The sequence below is a fragment of the Equus quagga genome, chromosome 13 (genome assembly GCF_021613505.1).
Source record: "Equus quagga isolate Etosha38 chromosome 13, UCLA_HA_Equagga_1.0, whole genome shotgun sequence".
NCBI classification, from domain to species: domain Eukaryota; kingdom Metazoa; phylum Chordata; class Mammalia; order Perissodactyla; family Equidae; genus Equus; species Equus quagga.
The window spans coordinates 15,544,738-15,556,349 of NC_060279.1; the positions used below are offsets into that span (position 1 = coordinate 15,544,738).

The 11,612-nt window shown below is 56.7% G+C and overlaps 1 protein-coding gene across 7 annotated transcripts in view; it reads left to right on the forward strand.

Annotated features, from left to right (window-relative positions):
* Positions 1–11,199, forward strand: part of KIAA1614 (KIAA1614 ortholog) — a 36,442-nt gene extending 25,243 nt beyond the window's left edge. For 3 of the 7 annotated variants that reach the window (XM_046684038.1, XM_046684040.1, XM_046684041.1), the window contains exons 7-10: positions 690–948; positions 3,933–4,060; positions 4,818–5,002; positions 9,353–11,199. In XM_046684038.1, the coding sequence (XP_046539994.1) occupies positions 690–948; positions 3,933–4,060; positions 4,818–5,002; positions 9,353–9,546 (766 nt within the window). In that variant the 3' untranslated portion in view covers positions 9,547–11,199. Of the gene's footprint in view, positions 1–689; positions 949–1,171; positions 3,472–3,932; positions 4,061–4,817; positions 5,003–9,352 lie in introns of those variants that run through there. The other 4 variants (XM_046684043.1, XM_046684044.1, XM_046684039.1 and 1 more) reach the window with 3 other exon arrangements.
* The last annotated feature ends 413 nt before the right edge of the window (positions 11,200–11,612 follow it).

Genomic DNA, 11,612 nt, shown 5'->3' on the forward strand with positions numbered 1-11,612 from the left:
TGGCTTATGGCTCAGTGTAATCTGGCCTCGGCCCACTTGTCTGACCTCATCTGGCACCTGTTTCCCCCTCGCGCATTCCGTCCAAGTCCTAACGGCCTGGCCCCGTGGCGTTCTGGAACACGCCGAGCCTCTTCCTGCCCGAGAGCCGTGATGCCAGCTGTTCGCTCGCCCTGGAATGCTCCCCTCCGGGCTCGGCAGGACTGGCTCCTTCTTGCCACTCACTTCTCACTTTCAATATCACCTTCTCAGAGAGACCTTTCCTGGCCACCCTGTCGCTCTCTGCTTCACCCTACTCATCAGTCACGGACGGTTTTCCTCATTGGTTACTAGGCTTTGTTTATAAGCTCCTGAGAGTGAGGACCTTGTCTGTCTTGATTACCACGTGCCCCAGTGCCTACAACAGGCCTAGAAGAGGTCCTGAAAAAAATACTGAATGAATGAAGGAATGAATGATTAGGTGAACCCATAGTTCGGTGGGACGCCAAGGATCTTGGTTGAGCTCTTCTCCCTAAAAGCTACCCAAGCAGAGGATCCAGCAGAAGTCCGCTTGGCCTTTCTTTCTGCAGCCTGGCCCTCACATCCTCCACGAGGCATCCGTGCTGGCCCATCTGGGGCCTCTGGTGCAGTCCGCCCTGGCTTCTGCCCCCTAGCCCTCTCCTGCCCACCTCATGTCCACCCTTGCATTTCAGAGCATTACCAGGGGTCAGCGCGGCTCCTGGCCCACCCTCAGCCGCCCCTTCTGACAGGAACAAGAAAAGCAGCAGCGGCATCGCCTCCACCCTGGGGCTGAAAAAGTTCTTCTTGGCCCTGGGCCAGGGCACGCGGCCCAAGTTGGGCAAGTCGCGCAGCTACAGCGTGGAGCAGCTGCAGCCCCCTGCGCCTGGCCCAGCTTCACACACCAGCACCCCCAAAGTGAAGAGAGCCCCATCGTTACAATCCCTCCGTGTGGTGAGTCCTGAGGGCCCCAGCCGAGGGGTGTGTGAGGCCGGTGGTGGAGGAGCCGCCATTGGAGCGAAAGGGGAAAGGAGAACTGGAGCACTGAGGATGCGCCCAGGGAGCCGGAGGTGGAGGCCGGGAAGCTGCTGGCATTCCCACGGTTGATCTGGGAGACCTGGATTCCCCTGGACACGGTGGGGGTGGGCAGCCTCCCCCACTTCTGTTTTTCCACCAGCTGCCCCTGCCTGGGCTCATCCTGGACTCCTCCCTCTCCTCTGCTCAACCCTACCACCTCTGCCAAGTCCTGGAGTCTACTGCCTGGTCATTCTGGAGCCTTCTCCATGGCCACAGCGACTCCGTTAGTTGAGTACAAATCACTTCACACCTGGATTACCTCAAGGGCCTCCTGACTGGCATCTCTGCTGTGTCTTTCTCCACGTGCCTTCCAGAGTGGTCCTCTGATATGCAAATCTGGCCTTGCCACCCGCTTGCTGAACATCCGCTGTACTTTTTCATCCTCAGAATAAAGTTCAGATCACATGGCATTGCCAAAGCGTTTCTGTGATCTGACTGCTGCAGTCTCCCATCACACTGCTTCTAACACCTGACCCCGCTTCCCCTCGGCCTCCCTGCAGTTCTGTAATTAGGTCACACACTGACTTTGAATCTTCACCTGAAATCTTTCCTCCACCTTCTCTCCCTGCTAATGTCTGCTCACCCATCCACACTTCAGGCATTGCCTCCTCCAGGAAGCAGCTTCCACCCCTTCCTTGGGCTGAGCTGGGGGGCCCTGCTCTGTGTTCCCATCTCCTCTCGTACTTCCCTGCTTCACGGAACTTGTCACATAGTATTTTCACTGATGTTTGTCTTTCTCCCCTCACTGGAGTGAATTCTTTGAGGGAATGGCACTGGATCTTTATATTCCCAGTATTCAGTACAATGTTAGTATAGTGTCCATGCACAGTGAAGGAGGGAGGGAGGGACCTCAGGGCAGCGAGCTGAAGTCCTGCCTCCCCGTGGGCTGGAGGATAGACCAGCGGCAGCGCACTGACTCTCAGCTAGGTTCTGAAAACCCTGTTCTGTTGAGGTGTTTCCAGGTTTATGTTTGTTATTCTATTCCTTGCCCCCCTCCCCTGGGCACAAGGAAGCAGGTGATGTGGTCTGGGGCACTGGAGCCTTTCATTTTTCAGGCTGAAGTAGGGAAGAGAGTGCGGGCCGAATGGAGATTCCCTTGGTTGTCTTGCACGAGGAACAGCACCTGGTGCGTGGTTGGTGCTCAGTGAATATTTGCTGGAGGAATGAATGGAAGCAGAGCGATCGTAAGCTGGGGAGAAGAGCCCAGAGTGGCACTGTGCTCCAGGAATTCACTTTCCTCGTGATGTTAGATTGTCCCCTGTGCGTCTGGGCCGGGGCACCCGGACGTGTTGCCATCAGAGCTCCGATCTCTGTCCAGCCCTCCAGGGCGATGGCGTGTTAGTGTAGTAGAGGGGTTACGGCCCAGGCAGCCAAGGGGCGAAGAGAGAGTAGTCTGGCCCAGACAGGGTGGGAGCAAGTGTGGGGAGGACGGAGCAGCAGAAAGAAACATTAAGAACTGAGAGAAGAAGAGGAAAGAAGAACTCTCGCCCAGAAATATTTCTGACATATCTCAGGGTGGACTCCTTCCTGTTTGATTGTTGTGCTGCCAAGGGGGTGTGTGTGGTGAGAGGAGGTGTGTGTGGTGCTCAGGCGCAGCACCGGGTTGGTGTTCATTTTGCCCTCCTGAGTGGGCAAGTGACCTCGCACTCCTGCCCACGCTGGCTGCTCCTAGTGGCTGTGGCTCTTTGACCTTTGAACCTGCCTCTGCAAGGCTGTACCCCCTTCCCCTTCTCCCTTTCCCTAGGGACCTCCTGCTTGTCCTTCAGGTCTAGGTTGGACATGACTTATCCCAGGAAGCCCTGAACGCTGATACAAGGCCAGGCTCCCCTCTGAATCATCTTGATAATTGGCCATATTTCTTTAGAGCGTGGGTTCCAAATGTGATCCATGTGTGTAGTATTGTTTACAAGTCAGCTTCTCCCTGCCTCCATTGCCACCACTCCCACTCCCCACCTTCGGAACAGCCTCCTCATTGGGTCAGTTTCTAGAACACAGAGCTGATCTTGTGACTATCCTGATTAGCATCACTCAGTGGCTCCTTAGCAGGCCAGGTAAGGCCCTTCCAGGTCTGGCCCCTGGCTCCAGCCCATCTCCCATCACCTCTGCAGCCTAGCCACCCAGACCATGTGTATGTTCCAGAACATACCATGCTTTCTCTCGCCTCTCCGTGTCTTTGCATACACTGTTTCTTCTGCCTGGAGCACCTGTACCTCTGTCTTCACCTGGAGAGTTCGTGCTTCAGGCCTGGCTCAGGTGTCAGCTCCTCTAGTGTCCCCAAACCTCGTGAGCGGCAGTCTCTCTGCTCCCCTGCACGTCATCTGTGCTTTCCGCTGAGCACTGACAACATGCATTCAGAGCTTCTGACTTCCCTGCGCTCACCCCCACCGTGGGGTCAACTCCTCAGGGACTTTTGTCTTGTCCATCTTTTTATGCACAAGGCTTTAAGCTGCATCGATACTTAAATAAAAATTTTTGAATGTAAGCAATCATAAAAGGGAAACTAGGGAATCACAAAATAATATTTAAGATTTTAACTCTAAAACTCGGTTTATTATCTTATAATTAATTTTCTTTCATTTTTTTCTTAATCAATGAGAAATTTAGATTTTCGTAATCAATGAGATCATTAGTATTATTGTACTAAGTTGTTTAGCCAAAAAGAAAACACTCGAAGCTTCAGATCACCTGTCTAGGCCCATCCCCTTGAGTAAGTTATGGGGATTCCTGTTGAGCACGTTGAAGTAATCACAAAAGCTTGTACAATGCATTACTGTCCTAGAAGGCCCTCAGGTTGGGGTCAGGTCATGTCCACCCCTGCCAGGTGGCTTTTCTCACCTGCAATATTGGGCCTTTCCCACCAGGTGTCACCCTCTCACCAGCATCGGAAAGCTGCCTCCTTTCAGAACCTCCATTCTCTGCTGAGCGGCAAGGTGGACCGGTCCAGCCTCTACCTGGTAGGGGAGCCCGGGGCCCACAGCGCGGCTGGCAGGTAAGAGGGGGCACGTGGCTTGGAGGATAAGCCCAGAGAGTGGAGTTCTCTGGAGTGGAGCTATAAGCCTAACTCCTTCCTGCCTCAGCAGCATGGCCCTGAGTGGGAACCTGGTCCGGGAAAGTGAGGCCAACTGCCTGTGCCTCAGCTGCCACCGGAGACTTGGAGCTGCACCTCAGTGCCCTTGCCCTGCTCAACAAAGCTCTGAGAAGGGGTGGGGCCGTGCTTCCCCTGTCTCTCTACTGTCTAATGACAGACATGGAAATCAGGGTGTTCAGAGAGCTTCCTTGGCCCAGCTAAAGTTCCAGTTAAACATCCAGAGACAGGGACCCCCAGAGAGGCCCTTGACCTGTGACCCTGCCTAGAGCAGTCCCACCCTCTCTGATGAGACCCTCTGGGCTAGCTGCTCTTACCTGGGGCTCCAGGGAGGGACTTCTGGGGGTCCATTAACTCCTGGAAAGTTTATATGAAATTATGGCTTTTGTCAGATTCTCAGAGAGGTCTCTGCACCTAAAAAGATGAGAAACCACTGCTCTTGGTGGTTGGGGTGGCTTCTGGTTCTGCAGCAGGCTCCGAGGAGTCTCAGACAGCCGCGGAACCTGCTGTCTCCATCCTGGCAGGCTCTTTTTGCTGTTTGAGGCCGGTGGAGGCCCAGCCTCCAGCGCCAGTGGAGAGGCGACAGTCATCTTTAAGCCAGAGGGGCTGGCCCCAGTGCCCGGCCCTCTTTGCCCTCACTCTGTCTCCGGTCCCCTTGCAGGCCAGCCAAGGCCCCACCCCGGCGTGCCCTCAGCATCGAGGACGTGGGTGCCCCCAGCCTGGCGCGCACAGTGGGTCGCGTGGTGGAGGTCTTCCCAGATGGCACAAGCCAGCTGCAGCTGCAACGCTCCCCAGAGGGCACTTTCGGCTTCTGTGTGGCCTCGGGGAACGGGCGTCGGGACTCAGGTATGCCCCCTCCCCTTTCTGGGCCCCACAGCCCTGGGACCTTAGCAAACCCAGCAATGCCTTTTGGCTGGGGTCATTTCTGGTCTTTGGCCGAGCACGGAGCTCAGAGAGCCTCTCAGAGAGCCTCTCAGCAAAAGCCGGGATTCTCCCCTGAGGGGCTTTCCGAAGAGTCCAGGTGCCGGGCTGCTGGAGGAGGTAGACGTGGCGGCTTGACTCCACTGTCCCGCTGCTGTCTGCTGACGGCTTACAATCAGAAGTTTGAAGCCATCTCTTCATTGGCGAGCCAGAGGGAGATGGTGCTTGCTGGTTCTGGCAATCCCTTCGATGTGGCTGCTATGTTCAAATGGTTCCCTTCCTCCAGCTGCTGAGTGTGTCTGCATCCAGGCTCCTCCCCCAGGCTGGCTCCTGAGGGCTGTGTTCCCCTGGATCCTGGCCGCAGGCTGCTGGCTCGGCTGCGCGCTAGGTCTTGATCCAACACTGTGGGGTCAGGGAGGGGCTCTGGACGTCCTTCTGCACTCTGGCCAGCTCTCAGGCTGCTCCATGAGTCTTTTGGAGCAAAGTGGCTTGCCCAGGCCATTACCCGAGGTCTGTGGGCCAGAATCCATCTCAGGGCGAGGGCCCCTGAAAGATATTTCCCAGACAAGATGAGTAGGGAAGGAAGACAGTTGTTCTAGGGGTGGAAGGAGGGGAGAGAGAGGGAGAGGGAGAGAGAGAGACACGTTCAGAAGCCTGCCCTGGCCATGCTTTGATCTCCTGGGTCAGTTACTTAACCTGGAAAAGAACGTGCCTGCTGCCACATTTGCAGACGGCCGCGAGTTCTTGCATCTGCTCCACCGTCGTTGTTTCAATGAATGTGTCCTGAGCCCCTCCTCGGTGCTGTACGGAGTGGGGAGATGGCAGTAAGTGGACCAGACAAAATCCCTGTCCTCGGGAGTCCACATTCCCCTGGGGGGTACAGACTATAGCTACGAAAAGCATCCCTGTGTTATCTACTATGTGTTATATATGTCAGCTAGCGAAAAGAACTAAGAAACAAAGTGGGGTAAGGGCGGAGAGGCGAGTCTGGAAGGGAGGTGGGCGGCTTCTCTGAGAAGATGGCACTTGGAGGGAGGGAGGGAGGAGCCAGGTGGTGTCTGGGGGGCGGGCAGGCAGAGGGAACAGCAAGTGCGGAGGCCCTGAGGGTGGCAGCGAGCTTGGCCTATGGAGGAACCGCTAGGTGGTCAAGCTGGACAGAGCAGGAGGGGGCGGGAGGGGCTGAGCTCAGATCACGGGGCCTTGGCTTCCGAGTGAGACAGGAGCATGGGGGGCTTGGCGCAGAGACTGACGGGCCCGGATGCACACTTTTAATGGGTCACTGGCTGCTGTGGGAGACTGGACCCTGGTAGGATGAAGGTGGAACCAGAGAGACCAGCTTTAAAGCTACTTCAGTCATCCAGCAAAGACATGGTGGTGGTGGCCTGGCTGGGCTGGCCATGGAGACGGTGAGAAGTCGCTGGATCCTGGTTGACTTGCAAGTGGTTTTGACTCAGTTTGCTGATGGATTTTACATGCATGTGAGAGAAAGAGAGGACAAGTTTCTCCCCACTCTGGTCAGGAGGGTACATCGTCTGTCCTCACAGGGAGATGGCATTTGTCACAAATATGGATCACCATAAAGTATTCAGCAGGCTGTTAGCCACTCCGCCTTTTCCTGCAGCTTCCTCTCCCCTCAGGTCAGGGGAAATAGGCCCTCCCAGAGGCAGCGTGAAGGCATGGAGCTAGATGACATAGCATGGTTTGTACTCCAGCACCTCTGCTGGCTGTGTGACCTTGAGCAGGTTACTTACCCACTCTGAGCCTCAGTTCTCTAACCTGAAGATGATAAAATCTCCTTGGAGTGGTCATAAGGAGCATTCAATGAGGTACATAGGAAAGTGCCTAGTACTTTTCTTCCCTTCCCTCTTTAGGAAGAGAATGAACTCCAGACAGGGACGGGCATGATCTGCAGCACCTGCGCATGTGAGGTCACACACAACTAGGCAGTGTCCTCTGCCCTCCTCCTTCCCCAAAGTCCCTTTGGGCCCTTTTGCGGCAATGGGAGCCCCTCCCCCACCACCTGTCATGGAGTTCTCATGGGCAGGGGTCTCTTGGCTCTGCCCTGCCTGCTCCCCAGGGCACCCCTCCCTTGGGCTGGTGTGAGACCTTCCCTGTCCTGCCCAGGGGTGCCCTGCTCCTGTCGTTGGCCGTTGGATGTCACACAGAGATCCCCACACACACAGGACGTGGCTGGTGCTGGTGTCTCCTTGCCACAGGCTATCCTCCCACAGCCGAGGGTCACTTCTTCTGGGCCTCAGAGGGGCCTGGGCCGGGGCTGGTTTGCATTCCTCGCTGAACGTCAAGATGTGGTGTTAACTTGCTGCCTGTCACATCGATGCTACACAGCCTGTGAGAACAGCGGGCTGTGCCTTCTGCTTCTCAGTGAATACCACACTGAGACCACGCACCCTACCCGAGGCCATTGCCAGCAGACGGTCAATCCTGGAATAGCAGTCTCTCTGTCGTATTTCTGTCATAACTTTCTGTTATGAAACCTACCCCAGTCTCCCCCAAATGGCCGGCATGACATCAGGGTCTGGTCTGGCTCTGGCTGCATTCTTTGGGCTTTCCCATCACTCCCCACGCGCACATCCTGCTATTCAGGAGCCATTTCTGCAGGTTCCACCCTCCCTTCTTACCTGCCCTCTCCCCGTGCCACCAACACGCAGCAGGGCGGGCAAGTGGTTCCAGCCCCAGCTCGAGCAGTGGAATGAGGGTGCAGGCCCAGAGGGAAGCCTGTGTGGCCGCCTGGCTGACGTACCACATCAGGAGACAGCCTCGTAGGGACAGGGACCATGTCGAAAGGGTGGATGGGCTAAGCCCAGAGCTACAAACCTTCAGGTGCCTTGGAGGAGATTTCAATGCACTTCAGAACCCAGATTGCGGAGCGTGACCTCTGAAAAGCCTGACTTCTGTCGGGGCCAGAAGGTGGGCTGAACCAAGCTCCTGGGGGCTGGGTGGACCAGAGAGATGATCTCCTGCCAGTCCACGATGTGTCAAATGGCTTCAGCCAGAGACTGAGGACAGAGGAGATGCCCTTTTGGGCCCCTCTGAGGAAGCTGATTTTAGGAAAAGGAAGTAGAGAGTAATGTGGGCAGCTGCTTGCTGTTCCTAAGTTGGCGCCAGCCAGCAGCCAGGAGCCGAGCCGGCCTGTGTTGGGGAGCAGTGGGGGTGCTACGGCGGCACTTGGTGAATCTGCAGGTGTTGTCGTCCCCTGCAGCCCGCCAGCAGCCTGGGCTGAGCTCTCAGACCCCTGCATTCACCCAGAGAGCAGGCGGGGTGCCCGGCTCTTCCTGGAAGAGCCTGGGCTTCGTTTAACCTCTCAGGTGGAAGCAGCTGAAGGGAACTTTGAAAGGTTTTGCACAGGAGTTGAGGCGAGAGGGGCTCCCTCAGCAGGACTGTTCAGCGCTGTGTGGCCAGTAGAGGCCGAGGGGACCCAGCCTGGACGGCCCGAGGACCCCAGAGTCTGCCCCACTGACGTGGGCTCTGGGTCAGACCCAGGAGAGGAGGAGACACAGGTTCTTCCCGGGCTCGCTCTGCGCCTTAGAGACCCAGGGAATGGTCCTCCTGGCCAGGCACCGCCTCTCAGGGGAAGCTAGGGGAGAGGGTGTGAGTGAAGAAGGGAAAACTGAGCCACCGTGGCTTCAAATGTGGGGGTAGAACCTTTACGTTTTCTGGGCTTTTGCCCAGATGCCTCCAAATCGTAAGTGAGGAACCCCATCCGAGGAAGACTGAGGCCAGGGCTGGTCCTAGACAAGACTGTGAGGCAAACCAGGGTTGGACTTGACCTCAGCCATGTTCGCTACTCCAATGATACCGTCCCACCCCTCCAGCTACTTGAGGCCAGCAACTGGGTCTTATTTGTGAATCCCAACTAGCACAGTGCTAGGCATTGAGTATGTCTCTTTCCTAATTTTTTAAACATTACTTTCCTCCCTATTCTACAATCAAAGCTCATCTCAGAAAAAGATTAGCTCATTCACACTGGGGTATACATGAATGATAACAGCTTAAAGCATTATTTGTACTAGGAGCATTTAAAAGAAGAGATGGAGAAATGAAGTTATGCCATAGAGGCGGGCCCACTATATCTGGGTATAAGGCTAGTTGTGGTTGTGAGGTGGAAATAATGAGTGTGTGTATGTGTGTGTAGCAGTGCCCTCTATGAGCACCTGCCCCCACTATCCCAAAGAGCACCCACTAGGTCGGCCTTCCCCAGAGATGCATGTCTCTGTTTGGATTTCATGTGCTCAGTTCTCCCGTTTTCCTTTGCAGGGTTCTACGTGCAGGAGATGGCCGACGAGAGCACGGCCAAGCTGTACTCGGGGCTGCTGGGGCTGGGGGACGAGATCCTTGAGGTGAACGGGGCCAAGGTCGCGGGGCTGGGCTTGGCTCACATTCAGGAGCTCCTGGCCCATGCGGAGAGCTTGTCCATCCGCGTGCTGAGGCAGAGGCCTGTCCCACGGTGACCCAGAGGTGCTTTTGACCTCACCGTCCCCCCTTGGAAGCCCTGACCCGCCCCGGGGAGGTGGCTGGGGTGCGCTGACAGAGCTGAGCTGCTTGTTCCCCAAAAATGAAGAGCACAGTGGCACGTAACCGCCTGGGCTGTGGCAGGGCCCCCGCGATTGACCCCCCGGGGGAGAGGGAAGCAGCCTGCTGGTCTGCTTTGTGTAAGGATGTCACTTCATGCAGAGCTGGGGACAGAACGCACAGGTCTCCCTCCGCGCCCAGCCCGAGGTGGTGGCAACATCTTCCTGCACCTTTGTTGGCAGGGGGAGGAGAGGGATTCAGTGGGTCCTTCGGTTGGTCCCTGAGTGTCGCCTCCCCCCAGGTCCCGTCCCACTCTCTGTCAAGGGCTCCCCCAGCCTCTCACACTCCAGAACCAGAAAAAGTGCTTGCCCATGTTGGCCTTGAGCCTGCCTTTGTCAGTCTCTTTTCTCCCTGCTCCCATTCGGCACCTTTGCTCTTTTTCCAGAAATGGGCAAAGTGTCCTGGAGTAACAGTCTTACAGCCATTGACCGTAGCTTCCAAACCCCAAACTGGAACATGTTGGTGGTTCTAAAACTAGAACAGGTCTGGTGTGAGAACATCTGGGTGATGTTATTTGGTAGCCAAAATATTAAGAATTTCTGGGAAATTTTTGTGATACACAAGGTTGAAGGAAAAAAATGAAATCAATTTCAGGGAAGTGCAGCTGTGGCCAGTGGGACCGGCCAGACCAGCCCTACCCTCAGGGCCCGGCCCTCTGCCTTTGCCCAGAGCGAGGCTGGAGCTGCCTGGCTTCTCCTGTCGAGCTTAGACACAGGGCTGCAGCTGGTGGCAAGCTGTCCCCAGTCACGAGCTCTCTGCCCAGATTCCCTGACGGCAGCTGTGGGTGGGGGGTGGCCAGCAGAGAGAGGGCGGGGCATAGGCGGGGGTATGGGCTGTCCCCCCTGGGCGCCTCCCCGCTCTAGGCCTCAGCACTACCCAAAGAGTTGGGACGCTCTGGGAGTGGATGGCCGTGTGTCAGTCTTAAATTATTAAAAAGCAAAGCTGAAGCTTCTCCCACTCTGAGTTCTAAATTCTAGGTGGAACACTCACTTGACCTTCACTAGCTGTGGGCAGGGGCCGCGGGAGGGGGGGGAGGACACAGGCGCAGCAGTGGGGAGGCCCCGGGTGGGGTGAGGCCAGGTAGCTGCCTCATGAAGGAGGAACGGGGAGGCTCCAGCGGGTGTGCAGAGGGCCAGTGAACAGGTACTTGGGCCTTCAGGATGTGACGAGAGCGCTGGGACACCTCAGAGACCATCTGGGGCCCCCACAGCAAAGACGTGGCCCCACAGCAGGGAACTACAGGGGAGGGGAAACCCTGGCGGCTCCTGTACCCCAATTCCTGGCCTTGAGGTCATGAAACTTTGGGAAAATTTCACTGTCAAAAAAGCTTCTAGGGGCAAAAGGCACCTCTGCTTTCCCAGTATGGTGCTTTTCCAGTCCTGGCCAGGAAGAAGGTGGGGCGCTCAGGCAGGGTCAGGACAGGGCAGGGGGAGGACTCCAGGGAGAGAGAGCATCTGCTTCTATTACCTCCCAGGTGCGGGGCCAGGCTCTTGACACATGTTATTTCATCCTTAAAATCGTCCTGCCAGGTATGACCTGTTTATTGTCTTCATTTACACAGATGGAGAACCAAGGCCAGTGACAATGACAGGACATTCAGATCCAGACCCTCTGACTTGGGGCCACTCTTCCTCCTGCGCCCCCTCACCCCCCCCCCCCCCCCAGAAAAGGCGTGATGGAAGGGGGAGGGAGGGAGGCACTGGGAACTGTGTGTGAAGCAGACCAGCTCGGGGGGCGGGGAGGCGAGAGCCCTGGGAGGGGGGACGGAGGTCTGTCGCGGGCCAGGGACCAGGAGGCGACTGTGCGCGGGCAGCAGCCCCGCGACCTCCCCAAGAGGCTCCTTCACTCCGACGTGGGTGTCGCCTGCAAATCGGGGTGGCCCTGCGGGTCCGGGAGGTGCCCTCCAGCCTGGGTGCGCGCCCCTCCCCCTCGGCCGCCGGCTCCG